A 27,114-nucleotide genomic window follows, 5' to 3' on the forward strand; every position below is an offset into this window, starting at 1 on the left:
GGAACACCAGTTCCTCCTGATTCCTTGTCTGAGGAAGGAATTTCTATGGTGGCCCCAAACTTGCAGCCTGAACAAGGGTTTCCCCTTTGTCCTTTAGCCACACGGCCAAACCATAACCACAGACGCCTCAGACATTGCCTGGGGAGCTCACAAAGGAACCCTGTGAACTCAGGTATTTTGGGAACAGGAGGTTCAGGGTTTCCACATCAACCTGAAAGAAATGCTGGCAGTGCACAGAGCAATTCTAACCTTCCAAGAGCACCTGTCACCAGGAGTCCTTTTAGTCAAGACAGACAACACAACTGTCATGTGGTACATCAACAAGCAAGGGGGCACCCATTCTTACCTCTCTGTTGCTTAGCTATGAAAATCTGGCAGTCAGCCTCAAACCTGGGACTGCATCTGATAGCACAATACCTTCTAGGGAAGCAAAACACCCTGGCATACAAATTAAGTAGACAACTCCTGTATCCCGACGAGTGGCAGTTGCACAGGAAGACCTTCCTGCAGATCAGTCATATCTGGGGGAAACCAGACCTAGACCTTTTTACAAGATACCAGAACCGCCAGTTTTGCTCAATAGAGTTACACCGAAAGGCTTGGAGGGTGGACACCCTCTCCTTTCATTGGGGCAGCCTGTTTGTATACGTTTTCCCCCCATTGCCTCTGATACCCAGGGTACTGTTCAAGATCAGAGAGGAAGGGCCAAGGTCTATCCTAATTGCCCGAGACTGGCCAAGGCAGCACTGGTACCCCATGCTGCTCAGTCTGAGCAGGTACCCTCCCATCCTCCTACCCCCCCCTCCACAAACCTCACTCAACAGGGAGGGAAGCTACTGCACCCAGGTCTGGCCACTCTCAAGTTAACCGCATGGTTGATTCCTCAAAGGCAGATAACACTGCAGCCCTCAACAAGCAAGTGTTCGACATTATTAAGGAGGCACGTAGACCCAGCATCAGAAAATCTTATTCAGCAAAATGGAAAAGGTTCACCTGCTGATGCACTAACAAAGGCACAGACAGTATCTATGCCACTGTACCACTGGTTCTGGACTACTTGGTAGAGCCCTAGCAAAGGGGTTGTCCTACTCTGTCAAGACTCATGCTGCAGCTATCTCAGCCTGAATCCAGGCAGAGCAGCCCTTGTTCTCTGATTACCTCTTAAAACAGTTCCTCAGAGGTGTAGCTCACATCAGACTGCCTAGAAGGCCACCTGCTGCAGCTTGGGATCTAAACTTTGTTTTGGAAAAGTTGACTCTACCCCCTTTTGAACCAGCATCCTCAGCAGATTTCAAGTACCTGTCACAGAAAACTGCTCTATTGCTAGCCATCACTTCTGCCAGGAGGGTATGTGAGCTCCAGGCCCTAATGGCCACTGAGCCCTTCATCATTTTCTACGCAGACAGGATCTGTCTGATAACCAACCCCGCCTTTATACCTAAGGTGGTCTCAGAGATTTCCGTCAACCAGACGATTCTCCTACCTACTTTCTTCCCACAGCCTACCAGTAAAGGAGAAAAAATTCTGCATACCCTGGACATACACAGACAACTGAGATTTTACCTTCACAGGACCAAATCAGTCAGAAAAACTGACCAGCTCCTGGTTTAGTTCGCCCCTGGGTCAGAGGAGAAACCCATTAGTAAGCAGACCATTTTCAAATGGATCTCTCATTGCATGCATTTCTGCTATGCCTTCCATGGAAAGAGTTGTCCTAAATCCATCAGATCTCACTCCACTAGAGCAGGCTCTACTTCCACGACCTTCTTGAGAGGGATTCCTATCAAGGATATTCTGGAGGCTGCTTACATGGACATGTATCCACACTTTCACTAGGCACTACCAGCTGGCTACATTCTCCAAAACCAGGGCAGTATTCGCATCTGCAATCCCGCAGGGCATGCTAGCATCCTCATAACCTATATAACATGCCTCCACCCACTTCCTCAGCTTTGGGAATCTTCCCACAAGTGATGACTGCAACAGTGAAACATAAAGAACATAGTATAGTTGTGTACACTTACCATAAATATAGAGTGTATTCACTGTTGCAGTCCTGTTTCCCTTCCACCTTCCCCCAGTTTTTTTATATCCTCTTAAGGGCTCCTGACTATTGGGGAGGGGCAAGAAAAAGTGATATAATGCCATTGGCCGTCACCCTTTATAGCCCTGACGAGCTGACATCAGCCATAGTCTCTGAACAGCCGACGCAGGAGGGAAATCCTTTACTCTGGTATTCAGGCTGGCCGAGGTCTACCCAGCAGGGATAACCTCACAAGTGATGACTGTAATAGTGAATACACTCGAACATCTACATTTATGGTAAATGTACATAACTGAACTTTCTTCATAGCTTTTTAGGGAGCTGTTCTGCATCTTTCCCCTCCCAAGTTTCCTCTTGAGCTTTGGCACTCTTCCATCTGTTAAGAATACTGCAGCAGTGAATGTAAGGACATAGTACAGTTTTGTATGGTAGCTGTCCTTGCCTTCACAACTGCAGTATTCGCACCCTCCCTCCATCCCACTAGTCTTTTGCCTTCCTGGATGTACAGGTTACCTCTTGAGTTTCTTGGACTGTGTTCCTGCTGGGGCATTCAGTTCTGATTATGGTAGGCCTGAACGTCACCTTTATGCCCTACGGTGCACAAGGAGTGTTTGGTTGACTTTCGGCTTACCTTTTAAAAGCAAAAAGTACTCTTTGGTAGACTGGCCGGACATTCGGGCTTCCACAGCAATACTGCAGCAGTGAAGACAGGGACATCTACCATTATGTTAAGATTTTGCACAATTGTACTATTTTTATCTAGATCTAGTCCTGAATTTTTCCACTTAGTCAAAGCAAGGGAAGTTCTCATGTTATTAGGATTCATGGCATTTAAGTTGCTCATAATTCATATAGCCAGATTCCACACGAGAAAGATTCAAAGGTGCTAAAAATCTTTATGGTCTACAAAAGTCCTGACTTTTCAAAATCTAGTTTTCAGATTTCTAAAAATGTGATTGCTGTAGTGGAAAGACCCATTTTATCTGAATCCAGGTCTGCCATTTTCCCTTCCACCTCCATTACAGTCTATAACAGCAGGTTTCGCTTGCTTGTGTGTGTGTGTGTGTGTGTGTGTGTGTGTTGGGCTGTATCTTTTGGGGTAAAAGTGCAGGGTCTTTAGAACTGACAGACTAAAACACAAACATGAGAGAGATATTGACAGTAATGTATGCACTCAGTTCTCATAATCATCTGTGATTTCCAGGACTTTTAGAAATGGTTACAGTCAACACCACAGTGATATGGTACATAAGCAAGTGGCAGTGTTGGTGGGGGGGGCAGATTATACCCTCTGTACAGATTAGTCATGGTAGCCTGGGATGTAGCAGTTCAACACCATGTCACTATGCAATCTTGCATTCTGTGTTAGAAAAACTGTGCCAGATAAGCTGAGCAGGATCAGGACAGGCCCTCACAAGTGGAAATTGAATCGGTGAGTCTAGCATTAGTTGATCCCACCATGAGGAACACCTCAGAAAGATCTATTCTTGTCCAGTCACAACAAAACACTGAAAAAGATTAGCTCTAGGACTCCTTGCAAGCAAGTCTGGAAAACTTATTCACTCATTTCCTTAGATGGGAATGTTTCTGTATGCCTTTCTCCTGATATCAACGGTCATACTGAAGATTCAGAAGGACTCTCCAGTGGTCATTGTGGTGACTCCTTTCTGTTCTAGGCAGTAGTGATTTCCCTTCTTTTGGAAATGGTCAAGGATGGCTACCACAAGATTCCTCACAGAAACTACTTGCTGACATAAGACATGGTCATTTGATACACCCCAGTTTGAAACAACTTAAGATGATTGCCTGGATCATAGAACTTTAATATTAAACTTTTAAACACCTATTTTTTGAGGATGTGCAGCTAGAGGCAATGAAATCTGCTACTAGGAAATCATATTAGTAAATAGAAAAACATTTCCGGTTGGTGCCACAAGACCCCTTTAAGGCTAGCATTTCTCTGATTCTACAATATTTGTGTTGTTATCTTCTGGCCTTTCTTACTGTTCTGTCAAGGTTTATCTTTCAGCCATTTCAGCAAGCCCATCCCTGAATTCCCCCTTTTCTGTGTTTTTCCTTGTCGAAGTGTTTTTGAAGGGATTCTGCTTGCTTGTGCTTGTAGAAAGCATGTAGCTCCACCTCGAGGTCTTAATTTTGTTTTGGGAAATTTAATTTTTGCTCCATCTGACATCCGCGGTGGTGCAGCGGTAGCATTGTTGCTTCACAGCAAGAGATTCTTCTGTTTGATTCTCGGCTGGAGTGCTGGGAGTGCCTTCTGTGTGAAGTCTGCATGACCTCCCTGTGGTTGGGTGGGCGTTCGAAAGACATGCATAAATGTGCGTACCTTCGTTGAAGGTTGGACATCGAGCTGGCACCTCGGCGTTCGTGAAAATCTACTGCCAATCATTAGTGAACCGGAGTTCCGCTGTAGCGACTCCTAACTGGGAAAAGCCGAAAGACAAACAGCAGCAATGTTTGCTCCATTTGCACCAGCTTATCAGGCTGATTTGAGGTTTTCAACATGGAATAAGGTGTTGCTGATTGCTCTGACTTCTGCATGCCCTTATGATGGGTCAGCCTTATCTCATGTTCCACAAAGATTAGATTTGTTTAAGAGCTGAGCGTTCTTTTGTGCCTAAAGTGGTATCTGAGTTTACTTTGAATCAAGCGATTAATCTCCCTGTCTTCTTTCTAGAACATAACATTTTGGGAGAGAGGATTCTTCATACTCTGGATATCCACAGACAACCCAGATACTATCTTTATAGTACTCAAACCTTCAAATGGTTGTCCTGTGCAATTTCCTTTTGTTACTCCCACCATAACAAGTCAATTCTAGGTAGGGTCAAGGCAATTCTACTAGAGCCTTGGCTTCTGCTGTTGCTTTTTGGAAAGGTGTGTATTTGAAGCATTCTAGATTCAATAACTTGATCATCTGTACAGACTTTCACAAAGCACTAAAAACTAGGCTGCTTTTCCAGATCTAGAACAGGCTTTGCTAGGATCATTCTCCAGAGACGCCTGGACCCTCATCCTTCCTTCTCCTAAACATTCTAAGCTTGGTAGTCGTTACTGCAGCAGTGATCTAATGTTGAAAATAGTAAAGTTATTAAAGTAAACTTACCGTAACAGTAGATGTTTGCTAGATGCTACAGTAGCTGTTCCCTTCTTACATCCCCCTACATTTTTATAATTTGTTTTCCAGGATGAGGGCACTAGTTTTTCTATACCTAGCAATAACCTTTTTTAGAATTGCATCCTTTCTTCTTCATTTCAGATGAAAGATCTGAACCCAGACCGCTGATTTGTCTTCTCTCAGCATGAGGTTTCAATGGTCTGGACATATAAAAGGTGCTCTTAAGCTTTAGAAGTTTGCTAGCTGTTATATCCTAGACAGGCTATAACCCATATTGCTTAGGCTATTGCAGCAGTGAACTCTTCAAACATATAATGTTATGATAAGTGTACACAACTTTACTTTCTAAAGTAGCCCTTCAAATCAGGTAGTCTTAAACCACCTTGTTCTGTGGGGACAATCATCTTATCTCACTTAACTCTTACTCTCGTCTCTTCCCAAATAAATTCTTTCAACTTTTTATCAGTTATGGTTCACAACGTCTTCTCTGGTTGATAAGGAATATGCCTGACCTGTAAATAAAAACTAAAGAAACTAGAACATGAGGTTAAAAGTTGTCTTGTTTAGGATTCTTGTGTATTGTGTGCTTGTTTCCAAATGAAATAGCAAGATCATTACCAGATGATGATTACGTTAAATCTTGAGAGTTTTTATTTTGTTTGTTTTTGCTGATTAAGGGCCCTTTGACGAGCACTGCAGTTAATAGGATGCACAAATTTGTACTTATTGCCATAGTAATAATAATGAAAATAATAGGCTTTTTTTTTTCCATTTTTAATTTGCTGCTTTCGTGATTTCTTTTAATAGGGCATGGAATGAACCAGACACTGCAGACTATGACTTGATATCCCTTCGTACCTGTCAACTGTCCAGATGTTTTACTCATATTCTGGGTCTGATGCTCATAAAATTTGTGGTTTTCTGTCAAATAATTGAGGACTATAGTCACAAAATAATAACAGACATCTGAGTTTAAGTCCTTATATCCTACAGAAAATGCACAATAAAACAAAACCTGTTATTCTAGCAGCTTTCTAAGACCAATATTTAAAATATGTCCCTGATTTTGGGCCTTTGCCCCTCTACTGTTTTTGACTTGGTCCAAGTTTCTCATGCTAAGAGGTTGAGAGGAATGCATTCCTTTATTCATTGTAGATGTGTCTGTAGTATTTCCTCACTGCTAGTCGACCACGCCAGTAATTACCTAAACACATCATGTATCTCTCTCTCTTTTCCTTTAGTCGGTAGATTTTTGACATGCATTACAGTTGGGAATTAGTGTACTTTTGACGGATGGCCAGCTCTGTTAGGCAATGGGGAAACACAATAAAACATTTACCAGCAGTCATTTGAGAGCCTCATATGATATAGTTTAACAAAGCAGCAAGCAGTAGAAAGGTGTCACCTTTCCTTACTAGCACAGTGCAAGACAGTGTTATGTAATTCACCTTTTCAGTGAAAGTAAGGTTTAATTAAGACTTATTAATGTACTGTTAATAACCATAAGAACTTTGCTTGAGAACATTTTGGTTAATTTTACTGGGGAACTTCTTGCACTGACTGCTTTTTGATGAAGAATATACTGGTCTTGTTCTGCTTGATGTAAATCTCATAAAGATCACATCGGCATAAGCGTTTCTAGCTCTGCTTCCTTCCTTTCTAAACTGGGTGTATTGAGTACTTGAAAGTTAAAACTTTGTTGAATTGGCTTACGATTCAGAAGTAGAGCACATTTTTAGTTACCCTTTAAGTAGAGGTACTGTAATATTTGTTAATGTGCTTATTTTCTTTTTTTTCTTCGCAGATGTAACAGTCCTGCTACATTTCCAGATATACAAAGTGCTTTTCAGACTGCCTTGTTTCACCCAACTCCCATCCATCCAAAGGTGCAGCCTGGTCCTGAAGTTCGAATTTATGATCCCAGTACAGGAAAGCTCATCAGAAAGGGCTCTCAGTCTTCTACACAGTCTCCATTTATACAAGCACCAGCACCACCAGTTACATTACCAGTCCATGGAGAGCACTCATCATTCAGGTACTGTAGAGAACTGAATTTTAAAATGTATTTGTTAACAGAGTAAATGAACACATCCACTGTAAATCTTAATAGGAAATGAACATGTCCACTGTAAATCATATTCAGTGGTTACATGGTGACATGCAGGACTTTTTTTATGCATTTAAAATTTAAAGCAGCAGTTGATTAAATGAAAAAAATACTGTCTACCACATTGCAATTTCCGTATATATTTTAGTCATCATTCCTGTTGGAATATTTTTGTTGTAGCTGTAGTTTTTTAGGCAGTCTTGGCTTTTTTCATTGTAAATATTCTGTTTACTTACTATGATAATTTGGTCATGGATTAATACTGGTCTAATAAGACCATATTTACTAGAACTTGCTTTTTTGTTTTAATAAATACAGCATACTTGTTTGCCCTCTTGTCTTAGTGTAGTGGTGGTCTGGTTCGTTACCTCTCAATGCCCCGTCATTTGCTGCTGGTACTTCCTTTTCCTATATGTCTCCTTTTGGGCACATGGATACCGGATTTGGAGTGTTTCTCATCGATGTGCTAGCACTTTGAATGTTAAAACCACATTGCTGCTGCTTTTACTATAAAGCTGTCAACTGTCTTCTTTGCACGTTTTAGTACATCTAACACCCCCCCCCCCATCAGATTTTATCATACAGTAACAAACTTATCTACTGCCTGTATTTACTTTTGTTATCCACCATTCATCTTATCTTGCACATTTTTTCTGTTTTGCAAGCACTCTGTATTTTACCTTGCTTTGTATCTTCTAATCCTTTCCTGGAAGATTTTAGATAACTCTGAGACACACACAATGTGTTGTTTTTCTCCATGCAAAAACTTCATGATGTGAAAACTTGACTCTGCACACAAAGGGACAGGAAGAAACAAATTTAGATTGCTGTTTACACAGGAGCTCAGCAACCCCCACACTCCCCTTATTTACATGTACTTACTCCGAGGATCATGGATACAGGTGGGCAAAGCCTCCCCATAAGGGGGTTATGAGGAGGCTTATTGCAAAAATTGTTAAATTAATTTGGCTTATTAGCAATCTTGTTCATTAAGAATTGTAACTGCTAATACTTTTTAAGATTATTTTGCATTGTTGTGTTGAAAGCAGAGTTTGAAAAATGAGAATGAATTTGTGAATGTGTCGTGACATTCTCTGATGCTGCACATTTTTTTTTAATTCCTTCCATATTTTACAGCTCTCACAGTATCTGTAGTTTTGACATTGGAAAGTAATATCTCTTAATTTTATTCCTGCTCAATTAGTTGAACTCTTTCCGGTTGAAGCAGGTTGATGGGTGTGGACAGCTTATTGATGGAAAGATTGACTAACCCAAAGGATTGATTAACTTCTGGGTTATTTGTATTACAAAGTTGGTGCAGGAGTGTCTCGTCCTGTCTTATGTGTATGGTGGATGTGAATCCACTACAAAGTACGTTGCCCATTTCAACAGCCAGATTTGACCAAATTAATTTTGCAGAACTAGGCTGCAACTGAACCTCTACAACTGAATATAACTGTCCCTGTTATCTCATGATCATGAGTCCCTTAGATTTATGGAGGAACTTGGCAGATGGTGACATTTGTCATTGCATTCTTTATATACTTTCATCTGTTTTACCTGTTTGTCCTTCTGCTTTGGGACATTTTTCACTGCTGCTGTACTACCTCTCCTGCCATGTTCATCTGAGGCATCTTGACTTCCTTATTCCTTTCATCTGCAGCAAACCTTGTCCTTTGTCCCTTTGTTTTTTTTTCCAGCTATATTTGTGTGATCAGACAAAAAATAAATGTTGCCAGTCATTCCCCCCATGCCTTCCTCCACTCTTTTTTACTAAGAGGTGGTAGTTTCCAGATGATAGCCCCCACCCCCTTCCCTCTTTTGGGCTCATTATTGCATTTTAGCCAACAGAACCTTTGCAATATTGCCCCTACCCCTGTGTTTGTCTCCCTTTCTTGTTCGGATTGAAGTTTACCTTTTTATTATTTTTTTCTGTTGTTGCTTCCATCATGTGCCTCACTTGGAAGAAAATACCAAAATGCTTTATTTCACTACACTATTTCTTTTCCTTTAATTGTTCATAGGTTGGAGAAGTGTGGTGTCTCACTGCTTTTTATATATAATTTACGTACTGCATATATGTTCCATTGTAATGGGGACAGTTTTGTAAATCTCATAGGGGCATTTAGCTCCCATCTCTAGATATGACATCATTTACAAGGTTTTAGTGTGCATCACTTTTTGCCTTTGTGTTTATATGACAGACAGACAATGTTGCAGGTAGACTGCATTAAACATTAATATGTTTACTTCCTTGCAGCTCAGAGACATAGAGCAGTAAACCTTGAATTGTGGCACCAAGATAAGCCTTGTTTGACTAGCAGATTGGTTATTGGAGGAGCTGGGCAGGGAGAAGAGTGAAGAAGCAATGTCTGCACACTTCTTTTCAGAGGGAGGATGAAAGTGCATATGTACAGGCTGCACTTTCCACGTTGGAATCCCTAGTGGAGAATGCAGACCACATGGAAACGCTTTCCTCAAGGTGGGGTGCCTTCTGAAAGGTGGGTGACCTTTGCTGAGACCCATTGCATGCCTGAGCATAAGCATGGGACTGGGTGTGTGCAGTGGGAATAGCTAGGGCTTAAGGAAAAACTCTACCTCCAAAAGTAATGTGATGGCAACACTCCCATTAGTGGCCTAAAACTTTCACCTATGAGGGGAACAAATAGTCCATTTGGGTGGATTGTAGGTAGGGGAATTGATGGCCACCAAAAGTAAACACATATGTATAATCAACAACAGCACTATTATAATTTGCATGTATGACTTGACCATGGCTGAGAAGATGAAGCCTGACACAGCCAGTATTGTCAACAAAATGGCTTTTAAGGCCTTTTAGTTTACCAAAAATCCCAACTCAGATTGCAGATTATCAATGAAGGTTTGAAACAAAAGATCCAACAGAAATCAAAACGATGCCCTGTATAAACAGTTTAGACTGTATTTTACATAAGTTTCTATTTTTTGTAATAGAAGGAGGTACCTAAAGATATAAGGGTTGGCATGTGGAAGACCAAAATAGAGTTTAGAGAGTTATACTGCCAAATTATTCTTGAGGCTAATAGATCGCCTGGGTTGAATGAAGCAATCTCCCTCGCCCTAGTATTAAAGCTTGGAGCAGCTAGATTGTAAAAAGTGTCATATTTGAAAGGCACTTATTTTAATAAATTTTATGCTACATCCACTAGAGGGTGACGAAAGTTTACAAATTATATACGGCTTTATATTTAGTTATTTATTTATTTAAAACATTTATGATATTTAGATTTTAGTATTTATAATACTTCAGATATATATGAATTTATAAGAGTTATAAGAATTGTAGCTTCACGCGTTTTTTTTGGCTGTAATTCATAGGTTCGTAGGTGTGTACTAGGCTAATGGCCCTGGAGCCTTTGCAAGCCTAGCCCAAAGGATTACCATGGCATCGTGCCACCCGACCTTAGTTCACAGTGCCTCTGTCGAGTAGAGCCACTGGAGTGTGATCCCTGGGGTGAATTTTCTATTTCACATCCACTCATCAAGATTCTTCTTGAAGAGGGCCAGTGAGGTGCTCTACTTGACATGTATGGGAAGTCTATTCCATAGCATTGGCACTCTCTGGGTTATGAACCTGTCCCATCAGCATGTTCTGTTGATTGTGGTAATGAGGTTGAGGTCTCTGGAGCGTGTAGTGCAGAGGGATTGGGATTTCTTTAGATGTAGCATGTCTAACAGAGCTGGGTCAGACATGGCTTTGTAAGTCAAGCAGAGATTGCCTCTAAGTAGGCAATGTGACACAGAGAATAGTTGGAATTTTTGAGTCTGTCCATATAGGACAAGTGTTTAAGGCCTAGGATCCTTTTTGTAAGGTACTTTTGCGGCCTCTCCAGTTGTTGCAGGTGTCTAGTGAGATATATGCCAAATGGGGCATTGTACTCGATGACTGGCCTAATGCAGGAAGAGTAGAGGGAGACAATCACCTCTTTCTTCCTGGATGCAAAGCCTTTAGTAATGAGATGTGCCACATATGACTTTCTGACCACAGTGGCAATGTGGTGGTCAAAAGAGAGGTTGCTGTCAACCTGTGTTCCCAGATCTCTTAATTCCTTCTGTGTTCAATGGACTACCATCTATGTGGTAATTCATGGGAACCGGGTTTTTCCCAAGGGGGATGACAACACTTTGGCATTGAGCTTAAGGCCATGGTTCTGACAACAGTTGTTGGTCTCAGTGAGGCCTTTCTGTAAGATGTTTTTTAGGCAAGGCTCAAATGATAAACCTACCGCCTTAGAAAACAAAAATGGAAAAAAACTAAGGGTAATTCTGCTCAATGCCAGAAGTCTAAACCTCAAGATGCACGCCCTCGAAGCCCTCCTCAGTATGGAGAACATTGATGTCTGTGCTGTGACTGAAACCTGGTTCAAGGCTCCTGAGAGCACCCCAGCACTATCAGGTTATACCTCATATCATGCATTCCAGCCCCAAAATCCGGACCGAACCACAAAAGGAGGGGGAGTATCCATATTCATAAAGGATGCCCACACCTCCAGGTTAGTGGCAACGCACGAAGCATCGGAGACCATCCAGGTGCAATTAACCATAGGTAAAACTGCCCTACAGTTTGTAGCATGCTACAGACCACCGTCTCAAACTCAGGAACCCCACACAGCCTTCCTGAAGACACTGGAGAGTATGAATGTCTCTCCAAACACCATCATATTGGGTGACTTCAACTACCTAAACATAGACTGGGAACATTACTCAAGCCCCAACACCCTAGCCCAAAGGTTCCTGGAGTTCATAAACTCAAATGCTATGGAACAACTAGTCACCATTCCCACAAGAGGAGAAAATATACTAGACCTGATCATCACAAACATGGGGACAAAATGCTCCACACCGGAAGTATATCCCTCATTGGTGAGATCAGACCATAAATTAAACTCACTGGAGATCCACATGCCGCCCCACCCCAGCAAAAAGACCACAGTGAAGAACTTCTCAAAAGCAAACTTCACACTTCTTAAGACTGGAGTGGTATCCTTCAAGGCCCCCGAGCCAGTGGAAACCACAACCCACGCTGCTGAAACCCTTACAAATACCTTCTACGAGCACCTCCAGGAATGTATGGATCAAGCAATCCCTAATAAAATCAAGACCCTTTCCACCAAAGGCAGGCGCCCGGTCTGGTGGACCCCAGCCATAAACAAACTCTACAACAAGAGGAGAAAGCTACTACATGACAGAGCAAAATCCCTAAAGGGAAGGTATCTCTGATCAATACTAGCAAAAAACTACGATCACTCATAAAATCATCCAAGGCCAACTTTGAGAGAAAAATCGCTAAAGACACAAAAGACAATCATAAAATCTTCTTTAGCTATGTTAGAAACCTGGGTGGAAACTCCCAGATATGCTCAGAATTAGTCCAAAATGATACAAAAATCACTGAACCCACAGACATTGCCAACATACTGGCAGACAGGTTCAGTGCAAATTTCTCCCCCCCCCAAAAGGAGAAATATCTATCCCAGCAGAGTGTAGCCTCCCAAACATCTCAGATGCCCAGGTGAGAGCTGCTCTCTCTAAAGCAAAAAACACAGCATCAATGGGACCGGACTGTGTCCCCGGCTGTGTGCTACACAAACTCAGTGAGGAACTAAACCCACACATAAGGCTGCTGTTTAATCTTAGGCTTACTACAGGATACGTACCCAAAGAATGGCGTATGGCAACTGTGGTCCCACTCCACAAAGGCGGTGCTTCTACGGACCCTGGAAATTACCACCCCATAAGCTTGACGAGCCTTGTCTGCAAAGCTATGGAGAGGATCATAATGGAACTCATAAATAAAAACATTGGGGACCTACAGACACTGGATCCTACCCAATTTGGCTTTGTCAAGGGCAGATCCTGCCTCTTGAACTTGGTCGACTTTTTGAAACAGTCACTAAGGCCATTGATGAGGGTAAGGCAGTTCACACAGCCTACCTTGACCTAGCAAAAGCGTTCGACACAATACCCCACTTGGGCATCATAGAAAAGCTCACCAGCTTAGATGTAAACCCATATGTCACAAGATGGGTTGCAAACTGGCTCAAGGACAGAACCCACAGGGTTAGAGTTGCTGGTGCCATGTCAGACTCTAAGCCGGTCCTGGCGGTGTCCCACAGGGCTCAGTCCTGGGCCCCCTCTTGTTCGGCATTTATTTTTCTGAAATGCAGGCAAACATAGGGGGATTGTGGCTGACAAAATTTGCAGATGACTGCAAACTGGGCGCCATAATTGACACTCCATCAGACACAGACATCCTCCAGAGAGGTCTCATAGAAATGGATAACTGGTGCCAGAGCCATGGCCTTAAGCTAAATGCCAAAAAATGTATAGTCATACCATTTGGGAAAAACAAGGTAACCCCTAATTACCACATAGGTGGTAATCCATTAAACACGGAAGAAGTTATCAGGGACCTGGGGACCCAAGTTGACAGTAACCTCTCTTTTGACACTCACATTGCCAAAGTGGTTAGGAAGACCTTCTACATTGCCCACCTGATCATGAAGGGATTCACATCCAGATCAGGAGAGGTCATTGTACCCCTGTACTCTTCACTTATCAGACCAATGCTCGAGTACAATGCCCCATTCGGAATGTACCTTACCTGACACCTGCAGCAGTTGGAAAGACCCCAAAAGTTCCTCACCAAAAGGATAAAGGGGCTCAAACATATGTCATACGCTGCCCGACTGAAGAAACTCCAGCTCTATTCAGTCGCATACCGTCTGCTCAGAGGTGATCTGTGCCTGACATACAAGGCCATGTCCAACCCGGAATTAATGGACATGCTCCACCTCAAAAAATCCAAATCCACCAGAGCCACGAGAGCAAGAGACTTGAACCTCAACACGGATATAAATAGGACGTGCTGGAGGGACAGATTCATCACCCAGAGACTCCCTACACTATGGAACAGAATCCCAGTCCATGTGAGGCAGAGCCCCTCACTGACTCTGTTCAAGAGAAATCTTGACGAGTGGCTGGGAGATCATAGGTTTACCCCGGGAATCATCTCTGTGTCACTGCTGGACAGAGGCACAGCAAACTAATGAGGTGTAGTGTCCTCATCCTAAGGGGTGGTGAAAGCCACACACACTCTGGCTAGGCTTATAAATGCCCTAGGGCAGATAGCCTAGTATGAACCTATGAACCTATGTCAGCGTCAATTGGGAAGTTAATAATAGCTCCCAACTTGCAATCATCTGCGAACTTTGTCAGCCAGAGTCCCTTCGTGTTGGTCTGGACTTCAGAGAAGTAGGTACCAAATAGGAGAGGACCCAGGACCGAACTATGTGGAACTCCACTTGTGACTGGTCGGCAGTCTGATTTGGAGTCAGCTACTTTCACACTGTGAGTTCTATTTGTGAGCCAGTTTGCAACCCACCTAGTGATATAGGGGTTGATGCCTAGCTTAGTGAGTTTTTCTATTATTTCTGAGTGGGGAATGGTATCAAAGGCCTTGGCCAGATCAAGGTAGGCTGTATAAACCACCTTGCCGTCATCCACAGCTCTGGTGACTGACTCAAAGAAGTCGACCGAGTTGAGCAGGCATGATCTACCCTTCACAAAACCAAACTGTGTGGGATCCAGAGTTTGTTGATTCCATACATCCTTGTTTATTAGGTCCATAATGATGCATTCCATAGCTTTGCATATCAGACTTGTCAGGCTAATGGGGCGATAGTTCCCAGGGTCTGTAGTCGCTCCTCCTTTGTGGAGAGGGATGACTGTAGTAGTGTTCCATTCTGTAGGGACAAAGCCTGAGGTGAGGCTGTGATTGAACAGGGCACAGAGGTGAGGTGCCAGTTCACTCTGTAGTTCATGTAGAACACAGCCAAGGGATATTGTCTGGTCCCATAGAAGCTGTATTCTTGGCCTTGGACAGTGCTGTTTTAACCTATGCAGCAGTAATAGTGGGTGCCTGGCAATCTACTGGTATTGTGATTGGTCCTTTGGGGGGGGGGGGTGGTAAAGTTGGCACTGAATCTGTCTGCTCGGTATAGGAGGTACCATTGTGCAATAGCTCAGAGCAAATCTGGGTATTGCCGTGGAGATTTTTTACATAACTATAGAAGGCCTTGTGGTTATCTTTACTATCTGCTGCAAATCTGTTTTCATAGCTAGCTTTAGAGGGTTTGATGAGGGATCATAACTTTTGGTGAGGCTGATAGGAGAGTTTTTCCTGTCTTGGGACTTCTACTGTTTGCTTAAATATTCAATTTGATTAATTAGATAAAGATTCCTATTGGAAGATTGAGATTGCTCGTGGGTTAAATAGGAGTTTGGGAAATGTGATTTTACATCTGATTAAGTCTATATTTGGATGAAAAACACGGTGACTTGTTAAGCGTTTTATGTTTTTTAGTGAGCTTTGTGATCCTGTTAAAACTTCTTGAACTGAAGTAGTTGCGGTCCTCCTGTCAGTGCCTTTTTTGTGACTTAGAGTTTAAATTTGGGCACTGGTTCTCCATTTTTTTCTGGTAAAAGATCCATTGTCGTGTTTTCCGTCTGAATTCACCCTGTGGGTTATCAGATCTGACCATATCCCAAAGACTTCAGCTTGCTAAGCTTTGATTCTCTACCCATAATGCCTCGCTCAACTAAGAATACCCCTGATCAAGTCTGCTGCCATTCTTTAGCAGCTCGTTCATTGCTGTGGTGGAGTTTATCCTTTTTCTGTTGGTTTTTACTGTGTCTTTGCACCCTTTTCTCCTCTGCCCTGATTAGTAGTGTCTTTAGATGTAGATAGTAGATAGATTCAGGTTAGGTTAGGCAGTATAGATTTCAGATTAGACTAGTGTTGGGCTTTTCCCACCTAGTGTGTTTGAAGTGTAGGTTGGTTAATTGTCAGTGTTTTCACTCTTGAGTAGGTGTATTTAGGATGCTGTTATCGTCGACTTTTCTCCCATAAGAGTTAAGATTGTAAAATGTGTATATGTTTTTATCATGGATCTGAAGGGGTTTCGATACTGCGCGGAGTGCTGGCATAAGTTACCTTTGCATGATGCCTGCAATAGGTGTGTTTACTGCCTGGGGGCTGTCTGTCTGGAGTCGCCTTGCTCCTTTTGTGAGGGCTTTGGCTCTCAGGCTGTTAATGGTAGGAGAGCCATGTTAGTGATGAAGGTCTTTCTCCTTTCTGGCAATTCTTCTGACAGTAAGGGAGACAAGACTGATGGTGATCATAGACCTGGATCCAAGGACCCCAAGTCCTCTATAGGGGGCTGTAATTGGTCTGCCCCTGCTTCTGCTATTCCATCTGGTTCTCCATAACCAAAGGCCCCAATACCCTGATGACTTCAGCTGTGAAAACTCGGAGCTGGTTACCTTTGGTCCTAATTTCAGGGAAGGCTTCTTCCCCAGTTTTGAGCATCCCCAGCCCCTTTGTGTCCAAGGGTGCTGCTTCAGGTCAGGCTAGGTTGCCTTTCTCATCATCTACAACACTGGAGTTCTTGCTGGAATGTGCCCCATATCCAGGTGTCGCCTGTTTGGATCTGATCAGCAGAGTCCCTGCCTACCAGATTGACCTTGAAGCCGTCTTCAGTGGCTTCGTCAGTTCAGTCATTCATGTCAGTTGGCAGCTAAAAGCTTCTGATTTGGAGCAGCTGTTGAGGTCATTTTTACAAATGTAGATGTAACTAGGTCTCGTTCCCTCAGCTCCGGGCTTTCTCCCTGAAGCTTTGGCTCTGTCAGCTTGTTCCTCGGCCCCATGAATCTGCAGTCATAAGGGCCAGTTGTGTTCCCTTTCTCAGAGTCAGATCTTATGGCTTGGCTGATTTCAGCTCTGGCTCCTACCTTGATTTCCTTAACTAGGGCCACATAAGAGCTGAGCAGATCTTGGAGCCAGTGTGTAAAGGCAGGTGTTTCAAGGCCGGGTCTGACAATTTCAGCTTCAGGATAGTCTCTTCGACTTGAAGCATCTGCCCTCAGTACCTCGGCTCTTGTCTTGGTGTCAGGGTAGGTCGTAGCTATGTTGGAATCCAGGATGTCCTTGGATCCGAGGTCTTTTGGTTCTGGTTGGCCTGCTTGAGCTTCTGCTTTCAACTTCGTAGAAAGGATGCTCTGCTAAGAGAGGGAATGGTTGAATGCAACCGGTTTCCCCATTCTCTCACATCAGGTACAAGAGGGGTCCCCCCAAATCCCACAGCACCACTTGAAGCCTCTTCTCTGGAAAAGCCTACATTTTTGGAGGCCTTCGTGCTGGGCCCATCCACGTCCTGGGTGGTTCCTCCTCTGTCTCTGATGGTTTGGAAGAGCCTGATACTTTAGAACCAGTTCCCAAAAAGCCCAATAAAATACTTGCTCCTCCTAAAGATCTCATTGTCCTAGCAGCCACCAAGAAGACCATTTCAGAGGTGAGCCCATCGGTTCATCTCCCAGATAGGGGATCTCTGATGTTGGACCATTTAGGGATGTGCCCTTATGTCTCAACCACATTTGCACTGAGGGAGCTAAACTATTTAGCTCACCTGACCAGACATCAACAGGAAATTGTGTCAGAAGTGTCATGGATTAAGATTCAGCAGACTCTGGCATCCTAGAAGTCTCTAGATCAGGGGTGTCCAACCTTTTGGTTTGCTGGGGCCGCATTGAGTGAACAGAAATTGTCTTGGGGCCGCACAAAAAATATATCATATAGTTAACTCTTTCGCTGCTGCGGGCGACCAAAGTCAACCTCCTGGCTGTACTGTAGGTGCATTCAAACAATGAATAAATGTAATAAATGCTTAATATTTGCCTTAAAATTCTAATTCTCATTCTAATTCTAATTCTCTAATCTAACAGTTAACTCTAACATCTTAGTTAATATATATATATATATATATATATATTTTTTTTTATTTATTTATTTTTTTTTAACAAACAAACAGATATTCACTACAGCACTAGCATTTCACACTGGAAAACCCACTCCAGCAGTCCATCTAAGTAAAATGTCAACATTAGCAGTCCTACAATACTATAATCCACAAAAATAAGCCAGCAAATTTGCAATAAAGTAAAAAATTCACATTACTGACTTAATAAAACTATTCTAAATAAGCTACAAGAGGGTCTCACCCAAACAAATGACTGGTGCCAAAAACATGGCCTCAAGCTAAATGCCAAAAATGCATCATCATCTTCTTTGGGGAGAGTGATGTCCCCACAAATTATCACATTAATAACAATGTTGTAAGCACGCAATCGGTTGTGAGGTGCTTGGGCACCCAGGTTAATAGAAACCTGACTTTTGACCACCATGTTTTCTCCATTGTACGAAAGGCTTTTTACATGGCCCACCTCATTAGTAAGGGTATCTCATCCAGGGACAAGGAGGTCATAACATCCCTGTATTCTTCCTTTATAAGAGCCATTACTGAGTGCAAAGCCCTTTTTGGCATGTGCCTCAGCAAAATGCTCTGCCAAAAGAAAGACTACAACCATTTCTGACAAAAAAGGTCAAATGACTAAGTTCACTTAGTTATACAAACAGAGTAAAAAGCTTCTTGCTTTCCTCTGTCTCTCACTGGTCCCTATAAATTTCATCACTGGTTTGCTTTCCAGGCTAAGAAAGATCCTGCCTTAAGAGACTTCCTCGCCTCCACCTCAGAAATACTGGTTATACTTAAAACGCTCACTACAAAGACAACAGCCTTCACTGCAACATAAACAAGCCACTCTGTATGGACAGGTTCTTGATACAAAAACTTCAAATTCTGTAAAAAGCTCCTCTCATTATCAAACAATGTAGTTCAGCAACATGACAAATGGATGGATAGCCATGAATGTACTCCTTGAGTAAGTAGCATAGCCTTCATCAAACCGGATGGAAAAGCCACATACTAAACTTTCCTAGCTGGATGGCCAAGATCTAATATTGGTTACTCAAGTCTACTTGCCCAAGAAGAGGGGCCTATTTAACTAAGAATTCCATTTGCAAAATATATTCAGTATACATATTAAATGTCTCTCTTTCACACACACACACACACACACACACACACACACACACACACACACACACACACACTCACAAAAGGAGCCCCTAGTTCTAAAATAGGCAACCTCAGTAATCACATGACACACACTCACTGAATTAAATTGTCTGGAAGTAAAAATATCTGAAAAAAATTATACTAAAGATGGACTCATCCATCCAATTTCCCACCACCAAAAGGACCATCACTAAATTAGCAAACAACTGCTCAGCAAAAAGTAAATCAATAAGAAATCCATAAACTCTCTAAGATCATACTACATACTGGAGTAAACATATAACTTCCCTCCAATCTAAAGCCATTTGACATTCAGACATTTTAATTTGTGCAGACATTATTCACAGACTTACAGTTTACTGAGCTGTCACATTAGCTGTCTATGCTTACGTCTGAACCAATGAAGCATAGTCAATTCCAAAAGAATTAAAGTAGCTTAATAAGAAGGTTATTTGCAAGGTTACATGGGAGTTTATATTGTAAATAAGCAAAGATATTAAAAAGGCTCTGTTTCTTGTAATTATGCTGAAAAGTCTTCCAAGGTAAATACAACCTTCTGATTTAGTATGGAACCATACCTCTCAAACTTAGAGCAAGAAATTTAGAGAAAGAGAAAAATAAAAGTGGGACACAGGCCCAAAAATAGTTGTGCATCACAGACACCATTGAAACAACTGTAGGTGCAAACATTATACATCACTTATAATCTTTCTATCCCATCATTGTCAGTTAAGCATTATATGGCTCATTCAATCTTGCCTTCTTTTGCAACAAAGAAAACCATGTTTGAAATGTCAAATGCATTAAAAATAATAAATAAAACACATTGCATCCACATCCTGCAACTTCCTACCTGTAAAGAACCACAGAGCTTTCACTGAAACTAGGGCTGCTTATTTCCCAGGAATGATAGCTCTCCCTAATTAAGTCTAATGGGATACAATATACAAGGATCTGGACTACCTGAAATAAATTAAATTATGGCCTGCAAATTGCAAGTACACTTTGTTTAATTAAACTATATTTCAAAGCCCACTTGCTGTATTTTTTCAGTAACACCCCAATATCCATTTCCAAGACACTTTACAAGACATTGGCAGTGGCAGACTTGGCATCTTCCAGATCCCTTCAAGACCACACTCATATTGCTAGCGTCATCCATTAAATGTAAATATCCATCCACTGCAAATCGCAAGAAGCTATGTCTTATAAAATCTACTTTTGGCATGCCTAGTAACCAAGTATAAGGTTTGGAAACAAAGAAACATTCTCCACAGTCCGTAAGTCTCTGTCTTTAATAATCATCTACTGTTGCAGCCCTCCCAACACACATACACACTAAAACCCACAACATTTAAAAAATGACATTGTGCCCACCTGATTTGCTGGTATTGATGATCCACCAAAGCTATAATTATTGTTGTCCAATCTGCCACTGCTTAGAACCCACCAGTGACAAAACAGTACTGGGTGCTTTTTTATTTGTCAGAAAAAAACAATATAACTTTATATGCTACAGTCCCACAAAGTCAATCCACTTCTGACCCATTAACCCTAGGCTGCTGTCTCATTCTTACTCCCTAGAACTGCATTACCTTGGATGACTAATTTTATTTCTTAAGCAAAAGACACAAATTGGAAGATGAAGCGAAAATCCATACAGTTGAGAGGTATGATTTCATATTCAATACAACACTCTGTTAGGAAAGCCACAATTTAATGAAAGTGTACTTTTAATGTACAATATATTTGTGTTCAGTAGGTAGATTGATTGTCATTAGCCTCTTTGTGCATGTATCTCTCTTTGTCTCTGTCATGCACACATACACACATATACACATACACACACACACACACACACACACACACACACCTCTTCTACTTTCACATACACAAACATTCTGCTTTCATGCATGTACTCACTCACTCTGTACTTACCTATTAACACAGGTAAGTGCTGTCCCTTTCAAAGGCAATAGCGGCAAATCCATACACAAGTCCCTCTTCAGAGAGAACACACACACTGATTCTTTAGCACAAAATAACGGCGGGAACACACAGATCCTTCTTTGGTGCAAAAAAATCAAAACTAGAAGGGTGCTTTGGTGCATGCGCACACCGACAGAGTTATAGGTTACGGGCATGAAAAATACAAAACAAAAAAAGTGTTTTAGGGCATGCATATATCGATGTTGCAGTTAGAGGTCGGGGGCCGCATGGAAGAGCTCTGAGGGCCGCATGCGGCCCGCGGGCCACAGGTTGGACATGTCTGCTCTAGATGCTCAGTTGTCTACCTTACAATCCGTAGTTAAGAACTCCATGAGGCTGCTCTGCAGTACAGCTGCAGGAGCCTTCCAAGGTGCTGGCACTGACATAGCCATGTGTCACCATGCTTGGAAGAGGATGTGCAACTTTGCAGACTGCTTCAAAGCATCCTTTATTAGTGCCCCTTTTGAAGGCTCCTCTTCTCTGTTCGGATCGAAAGTTAGACGCTTTGACCAAGAGTAAGTAAGTTGGAGCGACATTGTTTGCTGTTGGAGTATGTTTTGCTAACCCTCAACAGTCCTTATCACAGAACCAAAAGAAGGGAAAATGTCTTTTCTTCAAAAAATCACAACAGGCTTTTCAAGACGCACCCCCTGGGAGGGTTTGCCCTGCAGTGGGGGGGGGGTGAACCACAATGGACACAGTCCACGCAGCAGGGGCAAACCACAGAATCAGGGCTTCCTTGGAACTTTCTCCAGTAGGCCATTTCAGTGGTACTGAAGGGTTGCCAACCTGTCCTGATCTGGAGGCAGTCAAGGGGTGTTTGGCTGTACACCCAGAAGCTTGGGAGGCCATCACATCGGATGTGTGGGTGTTGAGTCATATCCAGATGGTATTCATTTCCATTTTTAGAAGTTCAAAATTTGAATCCCTCATGTTTCACAGATATTCCACCCTGTCAAAGGCAGGAATCAGCCATTGAGATTCAGAAACTGCTGGCAAATTGGGTTATCCAAGAGGTCCTACCAGACCAGTGAGGATCCGGGGTCTACTCAAGATTCTTTTTGTTTCCAAAGAAGAACAAGGACCTTAGGCCAGTAATGGATTTGAGCAAGCTTAGTCCTTTTGTAAAACAGGCCAAGTTCCAGATGGTCACTGTGCAGTCTATATTACCTCTGTTGAGGAAGGAAAACTGGATATGCTTAACTGACCTTAAGGACACCTACCATCATGTAAAGATAGAAAGGCTGTTAAAGAGGTTTTTGTGATTCCAGAATGGAGCCAATCATTACCAATTCAGTGCACTGCCATTTGGTCTTACTGGTGCCTCCAATTGTTCACCAAGTACATGGCAGTCATAGCAGCCTGGCTCAGGCTGGAGTTTCGGGTCTTCCCTTACCAGGACAATTGGCTGTTAACTGCTCCCATGAGAGCATCCTTAATCAGGGCCAGGGGCTCCTTACTCCAGTTGTGCAGTTCCTCGGGGATCACGGTCAGTTACCAGAAGTCAAGTCCCCATCCTGTTCAGATACTAGAATTTATAGGTTGCCACTTGGACATAGTCTCCCAGATTGCAAAGCTTCCAGCGTCTTGAGTCGTTGGTCTCAGGCAAGTCTGTCTTTGCATTTTTACAAAAAGCATCTCTTCTGAAACTGTTGGGATGCATGTTGGCTTCCATTGGTCTGGTTCTCCTAGAGAGGAGGATTCTGCAGTATAATGTGGCAGTGCAGTGGTCTTATTTAATGTATCCAAAGCAGTTTACCATAATTCTGACAAATGTATGTCAAGAGCAGGTGGTGGCTGGGGTCTGCCTTGGTGTCCACTAGGAGACGGTTTGTCCTAACCCCCCCACCCCAACAAGGTCACTATGAATGCTTCCATTCTTTCATGGTGAGGGATTTCAAAGGGAGGACAGTTAAGGGGGCATAACCTTCACATCAGTGTCTTGCAATGAGTGGGGGACCTGCTTGTGTTGCAAGATCTCCGGGATGTTCTCTCCAAGGGTGTGATCAAAGCCCAGACAGACAATGTGGTGATCGTTCGATATCTGAACAAATAAGGGAGAACCCAGTGTTACCCTCTTTTGCAGGAGACTGTGATGGTCTGGCAGTAGGCAATTTCTTCTTAGTGGTTTCTGATTGCGATGTACATCTCAGAGTAGTTCATCATTTTGGCAGACAGTTTAAGCAGGAACATTCTCCTTCCTTACAAGTGGTCTCTGAATCCAAGAGTTGCTGCTCAGATTTTCAGTGTTTGGGCACTTCGTGTTGTGACTTGTTTACATTCCCATCCAACACCAAGTGCAGCAGTTATTACACCTTAACCCCTCCTCAGGGGCATTTCCCCAGGGATGCTGTTCTGTGTGCTTTGGCTCTGGGTCTCTTGTATGCATATTCTCCAACCCGATTAATAAAGTTTCTTCAGAAGGCAATGTGCTGCAGAGCAACTGTAATCTTCATTGCTCCTTTTAGCCTTGTCAGGTTTGGTTCCCCTTTCTTTGGTCTCTTCTGAAGTACCCTCCTATTGTGCTGGATCCCCTTCCAGATCTCACCTGTCCTCCAGCAAGTCTAGACCTGCCTGAAAAAATGTGTTTCTTTCTTTTCTGAAGAAATGTCAAGCAGAGGTCTTTATTTTGCCTCTGAAGAAATGTCACTGAAGAAAATGTCCAAAGGTAGACCATGCAAACTCTGTACTACTGTATCTGTTATACTTTGTCTCAGAACAAATTCTTGCCAAACAGTTAATTCTGTCAGAGCTATTTCAATTCCCTTATAACACAGTTAGACAGATTAATAGACTAAGGCACACTTAGTCTAAAATGTCACCCCCGAATGAAACATACTGTCCAGTTTATATATTCTTTTCAACCAGTGTTATTTTTAATGTCCTTGTGACTTGTTCTTCTGGTTTCTGTCTGTGTCATGAAAAAGTCCATGGTTATTTCATGCCCTTTTTTGGTTCTCGCTGTATCTGAAGACTTCACAAAAGTCTCTCCATGTCATCTTTGCGTCACTTGACCTGTCTGCATATTATTTCTTTATTTATTTCTGCATCTGAAAGCCAAGAAAGTCAACTTCCTTTTTTTCTATAACAGGATGCATTTACAGTATTGCCCACAGCTATATGTTATTAATATCTAAGTTGAACATAAATGTTCTTGCAAAGCAAGCATATTATTTTGAAAACTGCTGTTTGGCCTTGCACATTTCCTTCACTGTACACACAGTATATTGGGGAATGCATTTTAATTTACACAATATCTATCAATTCCCACTTTTTTTTAAGACCCATGAAAATTGTACAACAATTTACAACAAAATATGATTTTTCAGTACTTTGAATCCCTTGGGCTGTTGCAACATACGAATCCCTTGCATTCAGTGCTATTTTTTACATTACCAGTGGCTGTTACTTGATTAATACTTTTATTAACACAAATTTTATAATGACGATAAGAGCAATTAATGCAGAAATTATAGTACCCCACCATAGACACATAGCCATTATTACTTATTTATTTTTAACTGTTTTTATGCTTACTTAAGCAAGTTGTCAGTCTCGCAGTTACACACAAGCATTTCAAAATCTTGTCAAGTTAACCATTGCTTTACAAGGCAAAACCTTGTATTAGAAACCAGCATATTTCTTTTGCACTGCATAATTTCATTATTGCTTTGGGAAAAGAATATTTTAAAAAAGCAGTTTACAGGAAAATGTGATCCTCTGTACTTAATAGCCTTTCTTCATTGTTAACAACAGTTACTTGTTTGACAGTTTTATAACACATCTGCTCTGTTATATCTGAGATAGCTCCATAAGTTGAATTTGCTATTAAATTTGTAACTTTCCATATTGCCTTAGTGGCACTATACCAGTGAAAAATCCAATTTCTGAAATAACACCATTTCCTATGTCCAGCTGTTTTAAAATCTTTCCCTATTTTTATCATGAACCTCCCTCTTTTTCTGGTGATTTTTTACCATGTCCTCTGGTAATGTGTGAGTTGTTGTTGTATCTTTCGGCTTTTCCGGTTAGGGGTCGCCACAGCGGAACTCCGGTCCGCTAATGATTGGCAGTAGATTTTTACGTACCGGCTTGCCAAGCCTGACGCACAACTACGCCCATTCACACATGTCTCCACACAGAAGACGCTTTAGCTGAGAATCGAACAGGACAACGTCTTACTGTGAGGCGACAACGCTACCGCAGCACCAGTAATTCTCATTATTGGAACTGCATACTCTATGTAACAGAATTTCTTCCTTAAAAGAAGTATTATGTGTTAACTCCCATGCTGTTTTTATTTTATATTCAAGCTTTTTTACATGACCATAGTTATTTTGAAAACAGTATCTCTTTTCCTATTTTTATCAACTGTAAATGTTTTTTTTTTTATGGCTGATTGTTTTACAACTCTACTTTTATAAGATTTTTTAAACATAAAACCTGTATGTGTATCCTCTACAGGGACTGCATGTAATGGTACTTTCCCTCTGTAAGGAATGTGGCTAAAACCCAACAATTTGACTTGTCACATGCCTTTGCAAACAAATTTTGCATGTCCAAAATGTATTGAAATCAGGTATCCGATTATGTCCCTGTTCTCATGATTTATTATATCTGAGTATCTCTCCCCATTTTTTCTTTGCAACTGTTTTATTTGCATAGATTGCCTTGTTCTATTTATAGATTGCTATTATAGAAACAAATTTAAACTTTTTAAGACTGTTAACAGACTGTTACTGTACTGATACTGTTGGACTGTTATTAACTCTGATTTTTATGAACCAACATGGTGTTCTGCTTTTGCTTGGATTTTTATTAGCTGAAAAATGCTATTTGTCTAAGTTTTAATGACTATGTACTTTACTACCTGTATGTATTGCTGTGTATTATTACCCGGATGGCAGTTACACAAGTTTAACTTATGATGTTTTTGCTGTACATTCTTTTGAAAATATGACATTACAGTCACTGTTTTTTTACCAATATTGATCCTGTTTGCTGTATGTATAAGGTGCCTTTGGAGACATACTATACTTTTAATGTGGGGGGGGGGTTGACCCTCTCTTGTTACTATAGAACCTTTTGTCATTTAGGATTTGTCATAGGTACTGCCTTAAATATTACTCCATTTCCAGACGCAGATGTGGACTTGCATACCCCACATTTAATTGCATTGTTTATTTGTATTAACTTTACTTTAAATCTGTATGGCTGTAGGTTATGTCTGTATTTATTTTGAATCTGTCCTGGCTTATTAAACCAGTAAAGTATTTTTTTGTCTTTTATTGTCCCCTTTGTTTAATTAACATTGAGTTTTGTATACTAACATTGTCTTCCATGGCTTTAAAAGATCCCTGTACTTTGCTGCCAACTGATGACCTGTATTTTGTTAATTTATTGCTTTAATGCCTATTGCTTGCCATGATCTGGTATTTTATAGGGTATACTTTATTTTTTATGTATCCCTCTGTGTTTGTTCCTGTGACTGATTGTCCCTTAATGTATTTTAATTATCTTGATTTTTTTTTTTTTATTATTTTTGGGTTTGAAGAAGCACTATTATAATGTGACCTATTTTCATACAAGTAAAACATATCACCTGTTTTTCTGAACTTTGTTGTACATGTGTCTGTAACCCTGGTGGAGCAGAAGCTGGTCGTGTTCCCCGTGTTTGTTTTATATCAGACCATGTAATTACATCCCCTTCCTTTCACCATGTAGTCTACAAGCCGTTTTTGTACATTTCCTATGTGCATCTGCAATACTGCGTACTTTTTCATCAGACCATGCATTCCAACCCCTTCCTTTCACCGTGTAGTCT

At 41.6% G+C, this 27,114-nt stretch overlaps 1 protein-coding gene across 3 annotated transcripts in view; it reads left to right on the top strand.

Annotated features, from left to right (window-relative positions):
- Positions 1–27,114, top strand: part of CTDP1 (CTD phosphatase subunit 1) — a 2,700,378-nt gene that overhangs the window by 1,842,545 nt on the left and 830,719 nt on the right. For all 3 annotated transcript variants that reach the window (XM_044066995.1, XM_044066996.1, XM_044066997.1), the window contains one exon: positions 6,985–7,215. In XM_044066995.1, the coding sequence (XP_043922930.1) occupies positions 6,985–7,215 (231 nt within the window). The remainder of the gene's footprint in view (positions 1–6,984; positions 7,216–27,114) is intronic.

This window comes from Protopterus annectens, chromosome 3.part1, assembly GCF_019279795.1.
Source record: "Protopterus annectens isolate FY-2018-M chromosome 3.part1, PAN1.0, whole genome shotgun sequence".
NCBI classification, from domain to species: domain Eukaryota; kingdom Metazoa; phylum Chordata; order Ceratodontiformes; family Protopteridae; genus Protopterus; species Protopterus annectens.